Source organism: Narcine bancroftii, chromosome 3 (genome assembly GCF_036971445.1).
Source record: "Narcine bancroftii isolate sNarBan1 chromosome 3, sNarBan1.hap1, whole genome shotgun sequence".
NCBI lineage: Eukaryota > Metazoa > Chordata > Chondrichthyes > Torpediniformes > Narcinidae > Narcine > Narcine bancroftii.
The window spans coordinates 243,943,609-243,961,827 of NC_091471.1; the positions used below are offsets into that span (position 1 = coordinate 243,943,609).

The window sequence follows — 18,219 nt, forward strand, 5'->3', positions numbered from 1 at the left end:
AAAAATTTCCATATTTCATCAAAAGATGAGTAAAGTGAGAAAACTGAAAATACACAGTAAGAGGAAGGGAACAATTAATCAGCATCTGAGAAGGGAACAGGAATGTTTCCTGAAAATTATTTTACCGTTAGGTTTGCTTCGAAACATCACCCGAAAAGTTGAGAACTCTCCAAACTCTGTTTGCAGATTACAAATGGCCATGGACAAGCCGTCCTAAAAAAGGAACATTTGACTGCCACCTTCGACAACGTTAACTCATTGGTCGGCTACACCATCTACGTGTCTGCAAGTGTCATCACACATACAGGTGAGTTTGCAGCTTAATACAGAGAAGAATGCAGAGAAACTGATGCAAGGCCACAGTCCATCTTGCGATTGTTCTTAATTGTATGCTTGTATATTCATGTAAGGACCTCGCAGTGGGCAGACACTTTAATTCCACACACCATACCCACACTGGCATGTCTATCAATGAGCTCGTGCACTGTCAAACCGAGGCTATCTGCAAATTGGAGGAACAACACCTTGTATTTCGCCTGGGCAACCAGACAGCATTGACACCAACTTCTCCAATTTTCATTAAACCTCTTTCTCCATGTGTTTCTCTTTCCTTCTCTTCCTGCTCCCCAGCCCCTTCCCTCTCCTATCAGGGAGCTATCCTCTGCTCTCTTCCCCATCACTTCTCAACTTTTTTTCCATTCTACGCTCTCACCTGTATCCATCTGACCTGTTCACCTGTGTTACTCCCTCTTCCCCTATCATTCCCACCCTCTGCCCACCCACCTTTATATTCAGTTGTCTCCTGATTAGCAGCCTGATTAGGGTAGGAGGTGAGTGGGAAGGGAAGGTTGAGAACCACTGCTCTAGATGCAATTGTGATGGAAATATTTTGCTTGAGAAAAATTGTCATTGGCCCACTTCCTTTGGAATTCTGAAACCAGGCACATAACAAGTCAATGAAGTACAGTTAAAACAGTAGTTTTCAAACTTTTTCTTTCCACCTTAAGCAATCCCTTACTAATCACAGAGCATCTATGGCATAGGGATTGCTTAAAGTGGGATGTGAGTGGAAAGTAAAAGTGTGAAACTCACTGGGATAAAGTTACTTGTTTTAACAAAAAGAGAAGTCCAAGATACCATTTTGCAGAGAATAGCAGCTGTCATGGATGGTGAGAACAGAGATAGAATCTGGCCAATCTACTCCCTACGGGCATGTCATGAATCAAAAGCCGACTGCCCTTCATTTGGCGAGCTTAAACATAAAATTAAAACAAAGAAACCTTTCATCAATTGACCACATTGTCAAATAGGAGAGTGAAGGTGATCACAAGTATTTTTCCATGTCCTAATGCTTGCTTATTGAGGAGACCCCATCTCATTGACCCAAATAAAAATGTTAATTGATTTGAACTGAATTGTTTATTGTCATGTGGACCAAGATATCGTGAAAAACTGTACAGTTTCCAGGCAATTCAACCGACAGGTAGTGTGGTGTAAATGGAGCACGGGTGATGCAGTGTAAATGGAGCAAGGATGGTGCAGTGTAAATGGAGCAGGGGTGGTACAGTGTAAATGGAGGAAGGATGGTGCAGTGTAAATGGAGCAACGATGGTGCAGTGTAAATGGAGCAGGGGCATTGCAGTGTAAATGGAGCAAGGATGGTGGAGTGTAAATGGAGCAAGGATGGTGCAGTGTAAATGGAGGAAGGATGGTGCAGTGTAAATGGAACAGGGGTGGTGCAGTGTAAATGGAGCAGGGGTGGTGCAGTGTAAATGGAGCAAGGATGGTGCAGTGTAAATGGAGCAGGAGCGTTGCAGTGTAAATGGAGCAAGGATGGTGCAGTGTAAATGGAGCAGGGGTGGTGCAGTGTAAATGGAACAGGGGTGGTGCAGTGTAAATGGAGCAGGGGTGGTGCAGTGTAAATGGAGCAAGGATGGTGCAGTGTAAATGGAGCAGGAGCGTTGCAGTGTAAATGGAGCAAGGATGGTGCAGTGTAAATGGAGCAGGGGTGGTGCGGCGTAAATGGAGCAAGGATGGTGCAGTGTAAATGGAGCAGGGGTGGTGCAGTGTAAATGGAGCAGTGGTGATGTGGTGTAAATTGACTGATGCACAGTGAATAATGAGAGGCTGTGACTGAGTCACTGATCTACAGGCTTTTATTCACAATGGACCAGGACCTTGTCTTGTGCTGTGACCCAAGCTTTTTAGGGGAGGGGTCAAGGTGTCAGAGTCTTTATACAAGGTCAAGAGGGAGGAGCTGGGGGTACAGTCTGTTAGGTCTGCTTTGTTCATGAATGAGTGAGACAAACACCAGGCTGAGTCGAAATCAGGGTTCTTTGTTCTTTATTACCGGATTGTAACACTTGCGACTAACCATGTTAGTCGGAGAATGCATTCTGCCGTTATCAGCAAAATGGTGATTTTTTTATACCCTTGGATATGTGCTTAGAACATCATCATATCATTACTTGTCCAATGACTAAAACTGTTGCTATCCTTTCCCTGCTTGCTTCCTGCCTCTCGATCCATCAATGTCTCTCTTATCTTGTAAGTACAAGGATGCATTCACATCTTGTTACAGCCCTGTACATTCCCATCTCATGATGTTTTACCTAACAGGAGTACAAGGACACCTCCCCTTCTTGTTACAGCTCTGTACAGGGTAACTCCCTACACATTCCCATCTCATGATGTTTTACCTTACAAGTCACAGAATGGGGAGGGGCCAGGTAATTAGGAGTACAGCAGTTCACCACATGGACAAGAGAGAGTGCAGTATAAAGACAAAATTGCAGAGCATGCTGTATTGGAGAAAGAGATCAGTTAAAAGCTTGGATTCTACTTATGAGAGGACCAATCATAAATCTGATATGAGCAGGAAAGGAACTGTCCTTGAATCGAGAGGAACAAGTTTTCAAGCTCGTACATCTTCTGCTTGACAAGAGGTGGTAGAATAGTAGGTATCTGAGGATGGGTCACCTGATGGGTTAGTTATTTTTCTGAGGTAGACGGAGGCGATAAAGGGAAGGCCAGTCTATGCGAATGCCCGAGCTGCATTCATTCTTCCCTGTAATCTCTCATGGTCTTGAGTAGTGTTGCTGTGCTATGCCCTTGGATAGGATGCCCATGAAGGTCCCTGGAGGATGTTCTGTGTTGGTTCTTGGGACGTGGCCAGAGATTCCACTGGGGTCTGTTTTACACAGGCTGCATTTCAGGAAGATGGTTCTGTTGTCTGAGGCAGAAACAGTGGGGACAGGTGCCCATGCGGCTGTTGTAGTTGACATCAACTCACTGTCCTTCTGTTCACAACAAGCATGAAATACGTTGACTTGTTTTGGGTAGGATGCATTGATGTAATCTGCTCTGTGCCTTGCTGCAAATAGTAGGTATCTGTGAGGATTGTCTGGAACTCTAGCTTGGTTTTGTATTGTCTCTTGGTGTACCTCATGACCTTATGCAGATTGTACCTGGATTTTTGGTGTCAATCAGGATCGGTACAGACTTGAATACCTCAAAATGGCAGACGTTAGTCATGCAAAATTCTCCATAGTGAATCGCCACATTATTTTGTCAATGGCTGCAGAAAGTCTATCAAAAAGCATTGATGCCAGTCTTGCAATTTTAGCAATCCTGAGCAGAATTCATTTACATTTTTCATCGAGTAAAATGTCTAATTCATTTTTTTCTCACTTCTGCTTTCTTTTCCTTTGTTCAATGCAGGCAGTGATCTCGTGGAAGCAGAAAAATCAGACATAAAAATAGTTGTCACCCCATATACAATCTTGTTCACTAAAACTTCCAAATATTTCAAGCCTGGGATGCCTTTTGACTTAATGGTACTCAGCTTTCTCTCTTATTTCTGTTGCTTCACGGTACATCTTTGCTAATTTTGGACGAGGATATTTAATCTCTTGTTCTTTGTTACCTGAGGTCTATATAACAAACCCAGACAGATCCCCTGCCAATGGAGTTCCCGTGAGGGTCGTCAATACTGAAGTCAGGTCGAAAACCAACAAGGATGGAATTGCCAAGTTGACAATAAATACACCTGGAGAGTCAAAAAGCTTTCAGATATCAGTAAGAACTTGTCCATTCAATATTAACTCCTGGAATGAAAGAACAAAAAGGGAATCTCAGGGTTGATTGTGATGTGATGTATGTTCTCTGCCAGTAAATTTGAAATCTTCACAAAGTGGAGGGCTCTTTCCAAATATTCTTGCTCTGAATTTTTATTACTCCACTCTGTTAAGCAGTACTTTGTTCAGTAGAAGTCCAAAAATCCAGACGGCTCGGGGGTTGGGCCAGTTGGGGTTTTCAGATTTTCAGGATTCTGAGACCGTACTTTTAAAATTCAAAGTTAAGGAGGAATAAAGAGAGATGACAGGTCAATTTTGATAGTTTCTTCATTAGCAAATACAACACACTTCATTTATCCAAATGAGCAGTTTTAAAGAAAAATAAAGTCAACTCTTGACAAAAATGTAATCCTAACTTTTTTTTTGCTTGTGCATCTGTGGCACTCGTGTACACACAAAGAAACCCACTAAATTTGAACAAATTGAGAATTTTAGTAAAGTCTGGATTCTCGGGTGGGTCCGGATTTCTGGCACCTGGATTTTTGGACTTTGGATGCAAATGATTTTCTTTCAAATATCCAGACAATGTCCATTTGGTAGTTGGTGTTGAATCTCTTGCAGGCAGCACATTCCAGACCATAGCAACCGTACTCTTCTCAATGAGTGGGGTGGGGGGGGGGGTGGGTTTCCTCTGCACTCCTGGGGGGCCACATTTATGTAAAAGCCTGGTTTTCTTTTCACCTCTCGTATTTTTCATGATTTTTTAAAAAATTGTAGTCGACGGGAGAGGAAGACGGAAGATACCAAAACTTGTCTGCTTTACAGAGAAGGGCGCCCATAAACCTTGACCCATAAACCTTAAGGGGGCCACAGCCAGAAAATGGTTGAGAATGGCTGCTTGACAAATCTTCTGCTCACTCGTTTCTCTGGTTACTGCCACTTCTATCATTGCCCCTTCTTCATCTGTCAAACCTCACCTGATTTAGAAAAGCCTGATCTCATCTCCTGCTGATTTTCCTCTTCAGACAGAGATAACTCTGACGATTCAGAATGATTTAAAATAAACACGGAACATTATCTCATCAAGGACATTAAATGACTGTCTATAATATTTCTTAAAAATGATTTGATAAAAAAAACTTCTTCGCCACAGCACATGTGAATAGTGCCATGTCGTGGTAAGGCATCACGGTGGAAAATCTCCTTATTTAGATGACTTGACAAAATGATCCCCACTGTTAATTTACTGAGCTGGTAGTAGCTCAGAACATGTTGCCAGGAAAAGATGACATCACTTGAGAGGGGATAAGCAATGATCTTGCCAGCCCTTGTGTGAGGCAAGATTGTGTAGTTTGGGGTGGTTTTCTTTCAAACAAACGAGTCCAGGAAGAAATTTAGTTGTAATATATCGCATTATAAGATGGCCAGATAGTGCATAATGCCTCAGTGGAGTGCCCAGGATGCTAATGGAGCTATGGAAAGATTTTTTTTCAGTAGAAGTGTGATTGCAAGTGGAATTCAGTGGCTGAAAGCATGGTGATGAAGAATCCATCTCACGCAATAAAAAGAGTATATAATATAGAGTATATAATATATACAGGCTACAGAGTGAGCCACAAGATTAGCTTGAAATTGTTCTTTGTTGGCTGTCATTGTTTGTAATGGAGCAAATGGCCTCCTAATATGTCACTCATTTTTATAATTTTACAATTTAATATCCAGTTGGCAACTTCATTAATGTAGAAGAATCAGTGTTTATTGAGTAAAGCATCAAAATTATCATTTTAATTTTTGCAAGTTTGTTGTGGAATTGAAAAATTCAATGTTTGCCATCTTCAGCTTTTATTATGGCCTCACCTTACAACCCAAAAATAAGATATTTGGTGCCTTACAACCCAAAAATAAGATATTTGGTGTATGCTCAGTTGGGATGCGAAGGGACCTGGGAGTCCTCGTGCAGGATCACCTGAAGGTGATCTGGCAGGTTGGGTCAGTGGTGAAGGAGGCAAATGCAATTCTGGCGTTCATTGAATCTAAGAGCAGGGATGTGAATTGGATGCTTCATAAGGCATGGTGAGCCCTCACGTGGAGGATTGTGAGCAGTTTTGGGGCTCCTCATTGGAGAAAGGATGCACTGGCATTAGAGAGGGTTCAGAGGAGGTTCACAAGGATGATTCTGGGAATGAAAAGATTATCATATAAGGAATACAGGCTCTTGGCCTGTATTCATGGAAATTAGGAGAATGAGGGAGGATCTCATTGAGACGTTTTGAATGTTGAAAGGCATGGACAGAGTATATGCAGAAACATGGGAGAGTTGAAGACAAGCGAGCACAACTTCAGGATCCACAGAACAGAGATGCAAAGGAATTTCTGTAGCCAGAGGGTGGAAATCTGTGTAATTTTTTGCCACAAATGGTGAAGGAGGCCAGATTATTGGGTGTATTTAAGACAGAGATTGATAGGTTCTTAATTAACCAAGGCATCAAAAGTTTTGGGGAGAAGGCCGGGCAGTGGGGCTGAGTAGGGAAGTGAATCAGTTCACGAATTGCGGTATAGGCCCGATAGGCTAAATGGCTCCGACATCCTATCAGCTTATGGAATCTCAATGGTTTGTTCTTCAGCATCAATGGTTTGTTCTTCAGCATCAATGCTTGAACTTCCTGAATGGACAGCCATTCATTCTGCCACATACCAAAGGCAGGCCAATGTCTTCAGCAACGACAACTGACAGGGTACCAAAGGCTGCAAATTCCCACTACCTTCTGATCGTGCATTGCTTTTGCACTGCAGTTTATTTTTGAAGTTGGCACAAGATTAACTTTTGGCATTTAACTTTCTTGTTAATTCTGTGTGCAGGTTTCCACAGATGATCCCAATGTTGCCAGAAATCAACAGGCATCTGCAAATATGATTGCAGAGCCCTACACTACACAAGGTGGTTCTAGAAACTACTTGCATATCAGCGTTCAAAAAGAAGGTAGTGACTTATTGGTTCATTTGAACCTACGGAATGACAATAAAAACATCCAGGAACAAATAAAATACTTCACCTACATGGTACGTTTTTCTCTAAATCTGTATTGTAATCTTATAATGACATTCATTTTGAATTTGTCAACTCTCGTGCATTTATACAGCTAATGTAACATGGTAAAAATGCTGAGACCTTAATAGATGAGAATTGGCATTGATTCAAGGAGATATTTTGGGGGAAAAATCATTTGACAAACTAAATCTTCTGGTTGAAGCAAAGAGACCAAGAGTTTTTGGAAGAAATTCTCAAGACAATGGTTCGAAGTGCTTTAATTTAAGGACGATCAAAGCCAGAATTGGGAGAGAGAAAGTGGTCTCTGAAGGTTATAGAATGTAAGGAAATTTTAATGCTTTTAATGTTTGAGATTGAAAAGCAAGGATAAAAATATTTAACCAAGGTTTTGTTGAACTGCGGGCTAGTGGACATTCATGCACATTGGTGTGATGGGTCCTGATGTGAGTTAATTAATGTGTTTTGGATAAACTCAAGATTATGAAATGCCGATCAAAACAGTTAAGATATTTCTGCCAAAATATAACAGGGCGTGGTCCGTAACATCACTGAAAGGTTAGGTCTAACCACATCTAATCTAATCCAATCCAGTGTTATTAATTGGGGCTTAAATGCTGCCTGTGGTGTACTAAATGAAGTTTGTAGTTCACAAAAGTATAAAGAGTTCAATTAATTAATTATGGAATGAGATAGATATTCTAACCACGAAGGACCTAGGTCTTCAGAGTGGTAGACTCATGTCCACATGAACAATTGTGCACCACAGCATGTGCTTTTAAGCTTCCTGATACTGTGCAGGTAACTGGAGTAGTAAATTTGGTGAGGGAGACAGAGTTTATTGACGGGGAATACCAGGGCAGGTGCCAAGCGAAGGTATTAGCAGGCATTGCCGCTACAAATGAGTTATTGTGCCCCCCCCCCACCTGCAGCGCTAGCGACACGATATAAGCATGCCCCCTCTCACCGAGAGTCTTTGAATGGCAGTTTGTGCCTCCCCTCCCCCCCCACGGTTACCCTAATGCCCCCCATTAGACTTGTTCTGATGCCAACCCTGGGGAAAACCAGGGTTATCTGGAGAAGATCAAGGACAGGGGATGAATAACAACAGACAATGATTTTTTTTCCAAAGATTGCTACCTGAAAAATAATTGGTCATTGTGATAGACATCTTCCAGCTGAATTCAAAAATAATTTCAGATTTGCTGTATCATGTTGGAAGTTGGAGAAACATTAAATTAACTTTTTATGAATTTAGCATGTTTAATCGCATAATGATGCTGACACATTATGTCAATTCAACTGACCTAATTTTCATTTGTACTCAGCATCTGATGCCTCTCGGGTCAGTGTCTGACAATAGCTGGCCTGCACTGATGGATTCCAGTTGCCCTAATACCACTTTTCCATGTCCTGGTGAAACCTTTCACTGTGTTAATCACTGACTGCACCAAGATCAGCAAGGAAGACATCCAAGTGCGAATGGAGAGAATAAATTTTCAATGCGTGTTGCATGCTATGGTTTGGTGTGCTTGAAGTTGACTTTAAATATGACAGGAAAGTGCAAAAATAGGATGTCAAATAAGGGTACGTGATAGGAAAATTACAAAGTAAGTTTTGTGATCAGTCGTCAAACGTTCATAAAATATACCCCAAAGTTTTCAGGAAGCAAAATCTTCGTTGTCCAGTCTAATTGGAGGGCAAGACTGATTCAGATGACTCCTTAATATTTTACCAGTGGTGTTTTATTGATACATCCCATAGGTCAAATTTAGTTGGTTTCATACTCATGCTACGGAGGAAACATTTCATGAATTCTAAAGTTCCTTTCCTAAAATATTCCACCAAACTAGCTTTGTAACAAAGTTGGTGTTGTAGAAAGCATCAAATTTTCAATTTGTATCAATAATCTCCCACAAGCATCAATGTGATATTTATCAAACAAAGTGCTTTGAGTTAAGGGATAAGACTGTTAATATACTGAGCAGCAGCTTTACTGTGCAAGTGACATACTAAATATGTAGTTCAAAGTTCAAAGTTATTGTCAGAGTACATGCATGGCATCACATACAACCCTGAAATTCATTTTCCTGTGGGCCAGGCAGCATTTCTACTCATTGATAGTGCAAACTATACTCAAGAAAATGATAAGTACACAAAATAGAGAAATGTAAACAAAGAAGGTCATTGTGGTGCGCTGTTAGACATAATCAGACACACACAAGGTAAAGACTGAACAACAGGCTTTAATCCACAAAGACTTCCACAGAGCCAGGTTGGCTGTGGCTGCAGCAACTCTGTGTGAGGCCTTAGGAGGCCAGCGCAGGCTTATATCCCGGAGGCTGATTGTCACCCGACCGGGTGGGGCTTGATCCATTCAGGCCGACTGATTGGTAGCCGGCCAGGTGTTGTCCTGTCTCCTTACACTCCTGCAGGTACAGAGGTTGTCCCCTGCAGTAGGCCGGTGGTGTACCACCACAGTCATGTAAACATACTAACTGTAAATACAGCAAATAAATGTACAGTAATAGATAATGAGCAAGTGAGTCTCTGAGTCTGTTGTTGAGGAGTCTGATGGTGGAGGGGTAGCAACTGTTCCTGAACCTGGTGGTGCATATCTTCTGGCACCAAGACCTCCTTCCTGATGGCCACCGCGAGAACTGAGCTTGCCCTGGGTGGTGTGGATTCTTGGTGATCGCTGCTGCTCTCCAACTGCAGTGTTACCGTGTAGGTTCTATCGATGGTGGACAGAGTTCTGCCTGTGAGGTCCTGGACTGTGTCCACTACCTTTTGCAGGACTTTCCACTCAGAGATATTGGTGCCACCTATACCAGGTTGTGATGCAGCTTTCAAGGGAAGTTTGCCAAGGTTCCTGATGTCATACCAAATCTCCACAAACTCCTGAGGAAGTAAAAATGCATATGTGCTTTCTTCAAGTTGATATTAGTATGTTGGCTCCAGTTAAGATCTTCCAAGATAATGACACCCTGGGATTTAAATTTGCTCACCCTGTTCACCTCTGGTTTCCCTCATTGATCACTGGACATATTCCTTTGGTTTGTTACTTATCTAATTTCCTGTAAATTAAAGGGACTCTTATGTGTTCTCTGATTACACTGGGAAACAAAGATTTTGCTTCCTGAACACTTTTGGGTGTATTTTATGGATGTTGGGCTTCTAATCATGAAAATAACCATAACATTTTTCTATCACATACAATTTTTTAGATATAACATATTTTGTGATTTGCTGTCACATTTTAAGTCGACTAGCAAATTGCCAATCTGTTTTGGTCAGTCCAACCATGCCTCGACATGCACTTATTTCAAGTGTTATGCATATATTGTCTTAGGCCAGGGAATGCTTATTCAGGATAGAAGCAGCTCACATATACAGATGCTGTGCATTACATTGATTATAGATTGAATCCATGTTGATGCATATGTTTTTGCTGAAGTGCTCAAGCTCGAAACATTGGTTATGTATATCTGCTATATAAAGTACATTGTTTGACCTGCTGAATTTCTCCGGCATTGGTGTTTACAATTGTTTGTTCTACATTTTTACATGAAGTTAATGTTTTGCTTTCTTTTGCCAGTTGATTAACAAAGGCAAGATAGTCAAGTTTGGGAGACAAGCGAGAGGAAAGGATCAAGTCTTGGTGACCATGCAAATTCCAATCACCAGGCATTTAATTCCGTCATTCAGAATTGTGGCTTATTATTATATTATGAAGGGAGCACAGGTAGAAATTGTTGCAGACTCTATTTGGATTGATGTGGAGGACACATGCATGGGAATAGTAAGTATATTTATTTTCTCTGGAATGGACTCTGACAGTGACATGGGGTGGGGGGCACGGCGGTAGAGGTCGAAGGCTAAGTTTCTGCATTCAGCACCATTTGCTGAGAATAAGAGATATAATGTGAGCCCCCATTCTCGACAATTGGTCCAATATAGATCCCATCTCATCACAGCCAGGATCAGGGAATATTTTGTCTTTGCTTCACCTCATTTCTCCGTCCTCCTCTCGCTCCTCCAACTTGCTGAAGGTGAGGGAATTGCTGTCTAACTAAGACAGTGTTAGTCATATGCCAAGTTATAGCTGTTTGATCAACCGTAGTATCACATTGTTACATGTGGAGACACAACAAATACTTCCTTTAATTCACCATCTCTGTTTACTGCCATAACCCCTATTTACCTTACAATGTGGCAAGACCTGTTACGATATGATACAGTTGTGCCATCTAGGTACCTATTGCTACCTGTTTTTGGGAAAAAGGCCCGATTATAATGCATTTAGCATCAACAGGATCTGAACTTCACATGCTCATTTGAAATGACTGCTTCAGATCATGTAAATTTTGCAGCCACAAAGATAAAGGTAAAGGTGAAAGCTGCCACGTCTACTGTTTCCACCGGTAACTATGTGTGTCCAGTTTGTTATCCTTTTTTCCGAGATCCTTGGGACTGGACACTGCTCGATATTCGGATTATTCCGGATTAGGAAATTAAACTGGCGGTGATACAGATTCGCGCAAAATATAAACCCTCTTTTCTGGGAGTTGGCTCAACATTTCCCAGAGCGGTTCCAGCTGCATGGGCGATTACGGGTAATCCAGTCCGCGATTGATCCCGCGTTTAAAACAAGAAGAGACTCATCCCCGCCAGGCCCCGCAGTGCCCTTGTCTGCCACCTTCTGGCCTGGCCGGGCTCTCCCCACCCGCTGGAGTTGCGCTGCTCGCAGCCTGAGCCACGTTCTCTTCTCATGCTCTCTAGAACACTTGAAAATATAATGAATATGTACATGCAGTAAAGAAAAGTTTGGTTTGTGGAATCACAGATAAAGGGATAATGACCAGCACAGTAAGAAAAACGTCTTTTGTTCTGTGTAAATTACATTCAGAGCCAGCTCTTCAGCGCTTGACGTCCTGCTTTGCGGAAACTGCCAAAATGTTTGGCCTGGAAGTCAGCCTGAAGAAAACTGAGGTCCTCCATCAGCCAGCTCCCCACCATGACTACCAGCCCCCCCACATCTCCATCGGGCACACAAAACTCAAAACGGTCAACCAGTTTACCTATCTCGGCTGCACCATTTCATCAGATGCAAGGATCGACAATGAGATAGACAACAGACTCGCCAAGGCAAATAGCGCCTTTGGAAGACTACACAAAAGAGTCTGGAAAAACAACCAACTGAAAAACCTCACAAAGATAAGCGTATACAGAGCCGTTGTCATACCCACACTCCTGTTCGGCTCCGAATCATGGGTCCTCTACCGGCACCACCTACGGCTCCTAGAACGCTTCCACCAGCGTTGTCTCCGCTCCATCCTCAACATCCATTGGAGCGCTCACACCCCTAACGTCGAGGTACTCGAGATGGCAGAGGTCGACAGCATCGAGTCCACGCTGCTGAAGATCCAGCTGCGCTGGATGGGTCACGTCTCCAGAATGGAGGACCATCGCCTTCCCAAGATCGTATTATATGGCGAGCTCTCCACTGGCCACCGTGACAGAGGTGCACCAAAGAAAAGGTACAAGGACTGCCTAAAGAAATCTCTTGGTGCCTGCCACATTGACCACCGCCAGTGGGCTGATAACGCCTCAAACCGTGCATCTTGGCGCCTCACAGTTTGGCGGGCAGCAGCCTCCTTTGAAGAAGACCGCAGAGCCCACCTCACTGACAAAAGGCAAAGGAGGAAAAACCCAACACCCAACCCCAACCAACCAATTTTCCCTTGCAACCGCTGCAATCGTGTCTGCCTGTCCCGCATCGGACTGGTCAGCCACAAACGAGCCTGCAGCTGACGTGGACTTTTTACCCCCTCCATAAATCTTTGTCCGCGAAGCCAAGCCAAAGTAAAAGTAAATTACTGTATATACTCATGTAAAAGTTGAATTTTGGAGATTATTTTCCATGTTAAATCTATGGGGTCGACTATTATATGGATACTACTTTTGAGGGATTGAAATTCACACTAGAATCCAAAATACCTTATCAGAGCAGAAGTCTAAAAGCACAGTGAATTGAAGGAACAATACAGAGTGAAAGGTCTCTTGTCCCCTAAGCAGATGCTTATCTGCGGTGCATCGAGGTGGATGTTTGGTGACATTGATACTGTGTTGGTTGTGAATTTCAGTGTCATGCAACAATTATGTCAGCGCAACTATTTGGCCACTGTTGCATTTACACTTGCTCAACTGATTCTGCAGATTTACTCTGTGAAATTTCACCTACCACCCCACCATTAGACACTCAGAGTCGAAAAGCATTCTACCTAGTTCCACTGACCTGTACCCTGAACATCTCCTCCATACCCCTGCCCAAATTCTTCTTCAATGTTAAAATTGAGCTTGCAACTGGCAGCTCGTCCCACGCTCCCTCCACTCTCTGTGTGAAGAAGGACCCCCTAAACTTTTCCCTTTCACCCTTAACCCATATCCTCTGGTTTGTATCTCACCTATTTTTAGTGGAAAGAGCCTATCTACATTTACTCTGTCCAGACCCCTCATAATTTTAAATGCCTATATCAAATCTCTCCTTATTCTTCTATGCTCCTGCGAGTGGGGGAAGTGGGGGGGGTGGGGGGAGGTCCTAACCTGTTTAACTTTTCCCTGTAATTCAGTTCCTGAAGTCCGGGCGACATCCAACCATCGACAGCATATTTTCAGGGAATTATGTATATGTATTCCCACTGTTCTACCGCACTCCTCAGTGTCCAACCATTAACCGTGTTTGTCCTTCCAAAATGTAAAACCTCACCCTCATCTGCATTAAATTCCATCTGCCATTTTTCAACCCATTTTTTCAACTGGTCCAGATCTCTCTGCAAGCTCTGAAAGCCATCCTCACTGTCCACAACACCTGCAATTTTAGTGTTGACTGCAAATTTACTATTCCAATTTACCTCATTATCATCCAGATCATTGATACAGATGACAAACAACAATGGTCCCAGCACCAATCCCTGAAGCGCCCCACTAGTCACTGGCCTCTAATCAGAGATGCAATCATTCACTACCATGCTCTGGCTTCTCCTATGCAGCCATTGTCAAATCCAGCTGACTACCTCCCCATAAATACTTAGCATCTGAACCTTTCTGGCTAGCCTCCCATGTGGGACCTTGTCAAAGGCCTTACTAAAGTCCATGTAGACAACATCGATAGCCTTTCCTACATCAACTTTACTGGTAATATCCTTGAAAAACTCTACAAGATTGGTTAAACACAAAGCCATATTGATTATCCCTAATTAGTCCCTGGCTATCCAATTTCTAAGAACACCTTTCAATAATTTACCTACTGCTAACATTAGGATCACCAGTCTATAATTTCCAGGGTTACTTTTGGAACTTTTTTAAAACAATGTAACAACATGAACTACCCTCCCATCCTCTGACACCATGTCCATGGCCAAGGACATGTTAAGTATTTCTGCCAGAGCTCTGACAATTTCTACATTAGCCTTTCTCAATGTCCGAGGGAATAGCTTGTCGGGTTCTGGGGATTTACCCACCCTTATTTGCTTTAGAGCAGCAACTATCTCCTCTTTTTTAATCTACATAGCTTCCATGACCTCTCTGCTTGTTATCTGTACTTCCTTACACTGAGCAAATATTGATGCAAAAAAAATATATTTAAGATCTCTTTTGTCTCCATACATAGCTGACAGATCTGATCTTCAAGAGGACCAATTTTGTCACTGACCCAAAATGTTCCCCTACACATACTTCTGTCACCAGTCCTGAGATCCTCACTCCTCGCTACCTGAACACATCCGACAAACTCCAAATCATCTAGCCCCTTTACAGTATGGGAGTCCCATTCATTATGTGAAAAGTTTAAAATCTCCTACTATCACAACTTTTTCAGCACTCTTATCTCCCTCCAGATTTACTCTTCCAATTTTCACTGACTATTGTGTGGTCTATAATACAATCCCATGAGTGTGGTCATATCTTCCCCATTGCTCAGTTCCACCCAGATAGCCTCAGTAGCCAAGTCTCTCCTGCCTGAGCACAGCTGTGATATTTTCCACTCCTCCCCCTATCATCCCCTGCTCTATCTCAACTGAAATAGCAAGTGCAGGTACTTGCAACTGTTGATCTGTTATCTGTGTAGAACTAGGGTTGACTTTTACACAAGATATTTCAGAAATGTCCAAAAATGGGGGGTCGACTTTTACACGAGTATATAGGGTATATAATTTTTGAAGGTTGACTAATGAATGTGCGAGCTTTTTATACAAGCACGTGAAATGAAATTGGTCATTTGAAAGCCATTGAGTTTCTTTTCTGTATATAATCTGAAGATATTGTATTTAGTAATGTGAGATACAAGGGAATTGTTAATGCCACAAATGTTGCTCAGAAAACAATCAGCGTCTAAAATTAGTTAGTTGACTGATTCTTTGTGAATATTTCAAACTATATGGTGCTTTTAAACAAAGCAATTGTTTTTATGTGTTTGATAGATTGAAACTTTGTAAAATATTAAAAAATGACATCAAAAATAGCTTTCCAAGTTGTTGTCGGTGAGAACACTTTGAAGTGCAGGGTCGCAAGCCCTGTTAATTGGCCGTGCAGCATCCCGGGATAGGAAGTCATTTCTGTTGTTTCCACTGGGCCACCTTTCACCGGGACACTGAACGCTCTTCCACTGAACACAACTCATCGCCGGGGATCGGAGAGTCTACCTTCAAATGGAATGGATGGAAGTTGTCCTTTTCCCACTGGTTTAATTGGCACGTTGATGTCAGCTGAGGTCAGGGATATGAGTAGGGGTAGAGGCTGTCAATCCCAGGCGAGATTTGACCTAATTTGACGTCAGCATGCTGATTGTTTTCCTGTCCCACTGAACCCTTAATCGGTTAATTCCCCAGACAAGATGCCAGTGGAAAAGGGGCTTTAGTGGCTGTTGAATACCCGTCGACTGAATAGCAAGAAGAGGGAGGGGAAGTCCATGCAACGAATACTGTTGCCTTTTTGGCAGTAGCTGTGAACTCAGCATTTACTGCGTGTGGCCACTTTGCCCCAGTTTCAAGGAACGTAACTGTCATAACACAGCCCAATTTGAGAGCAGTCGGCAGCTATTGGTCGCTTCAGCGGTACCTGATATTTGTGACAAAATGTAAATTAACGTATTTGTTTCCAGCTGAAGGTTTCTGCCACAGATCGTAATGATGAGAATAGATTATACAAACCTGGACAAAGGTTTAAACTGAAAATAACAGGAGATTCGGGAGCAAGGGTCGGTCTTGTTGCTGTGGATAAAGCAGTTTTTGCCCTGAGTAAGAAAAATAAAATAACACAGAGTAAGGTAAGAAAATGTCCATCTTTTTCTAAACGTACAGTCAGCAATGACAATTAGACCAGGCAAATATTTGAATAACTTATATGACCATTCCCAACATTTTACTTTAAAGAATACTGTTAGAAATTAATTGTCACTTTTGGATTAACATTTGGAAGGGGTTCGAGAGATTGAAGCATTGTAGGAGAAATTTCATGCAGAGATGTTGGAGCAGTGCCTGAAACTGGCTGGTTGTGTTTTGCAAAACATGCTGCTTTGAAGCTAATTTGTAGCTTTGATTGCAGTCAAGGTCGCTGACAGTGGTTCATGATGAGTTTTTCTTACAATTAGACAAAATGAAGGTTATAATAAGGTCGAGATGTAGTTTCAAAGTTTTAAATTAAGTGAGGTAAGCATAATTTTAAGATAAAATGTGTTGACGTTGGAGAGGGATCAAAGGGAGATCACTAGGATGTTTCCGGAAATGAAAGGGTTATCATCATATGAGGAGCCTTTGACGGCTCTTGGCCTGTATTCATTGGGATTTAGGAGAATGAGAGGGAATCTCATTGAAACATCCTGAACGTTGAAAGGCATGGACAGAGTTGATGCAGAAAGTTTGTTTCCCATGTAGGGAAAGTCCAGAAGAAGAGGGCACCATTTTAGAGTTGAGGGGCGTGTGCTTTGAATACAAATGAATAGGAATTTCTTCAGCCAGAGGGTGGTATCTCTGTGGAATTTGTCTCAACACGTGGTTGTGGAGGCCAGGTCATTGGGAGATTGAGTTCTTAATTAGACAGGACATCAAAGGTTAATGGGAGAAGGCCAAGCAGTGAGGCTGAGTGTGGAAATGGATCAGCTCATGATTAAATGATAAGGCAAATGGGCTGAATGGCCTACTTTTGGTCCAATATCTTATGGTTTTATAATTTCCGCAAAACTTTGTTTGTCCTGCTGTATAAAACTAAGTGCTTGTAGAGGTAGATTTTAGAGTTCTGGGGGCAGTGAAGGCTGCTACAGATTCTCCATAAGATCATTTCAATTCACACTTAGGGTGAATCTCAAAGTCTCTGAGTTCATTTCTTTGACCAGTATCAGTGGGACACAAATGAACAGAGCAAACCTGGAGATAGAATGTCACAATGGGGAATGGGCGGTGTAGGGCTGAGACATTTGGGGAGAAGAGGGTGGAGAAGTTGGTCGAAGCAAGCCATTATGCATGACCTGGGACTGACTGGGAGATCATACATTGAGCATTTCGGCTCTGTCTGCTGCAATTGTGTGGATCTCCTAGTGGTCACCCTTTTCAATTCCCCGTCCCATTGCCTCGCTAACATGTCTCATGCCCTGCTAGACTGAGACCACATGCATATTGAAGGTGTAACCCCTCATCTTCCTTCTGGGCACCTTCAAACCGGATGGCATTGGCATCAACTTCTCCAGTTTCCATTAATTTCCCCCCTTGCCCCTTCACCCCATCTCCCTCCATTTCTGTCTTCCTGTCCCCTTTCCACTCATTCACTCTCTCTCTCCCCCTCTGACTCCTTCCAAAGAGCCAAGATCAATTCTCACCTTTTCTCTTATCAGATCCAATTAACTTCTGTCTGTGGGTCTGGACTCTTCTTCCCATTCTTCCCCCTTTCTCTCTCCACTCTTGAATTCGGACCCCTACCTGCTTTCTGCTTAAACGTTGAAGAAGGGTTATATATCTTTACCTCCTGTGGATGCTGCGAGACCAGCTGAGTTCCTCCAGCATTTAAATTTAAAATTTAAATTGAACAGGCCCTTTTGGCCCACGA

The 18,219-nt window shown here is 42.5% G+C and overlaps 1 protein-coding gene across 2 annotated transcripts in view; it reads left to right on the top strand.

The window, feature by feature from the left end:
• Nucleotides 1-18,219, top strand: part of LOC138758437 (complement C3-like) — a 117,742-nt gene that overhangs the window by 25,805 nt on the left and 73,718 nt on the right. For both annotated transcript variants that reach the window (XM_069927347.1, XM_069927348.1), the window contains exons 9-14: nucleotides 187-307; nucleotides 3,721-3,836; nucleotides 3,931-4,077; nucleotides 6,936-7,136; nucleotides 10,721-10,924; nucleotides 16,283-16,447. In XM_069927347.1, coding sequence (XP_069783448.1) covers nucleotides 187-307; nucleotides 3,721-3,836; nucleotides 3,931-4,077; nucleotides 6,936-7,136; nucleotides 10,721-10,924; nucleotides 16,283-16,447 — 954 coding nt within the window. The remainder of the gene's footprint in view (nucleotides 1-186; nucleotides 308-3,720; nucleotides 3,837-3,930; nucleotides 4,078-6,935; nucleotides 7,137-10,720; nucleotides 10,925-16,282; nucleotides 16,448-18,219) is intronic.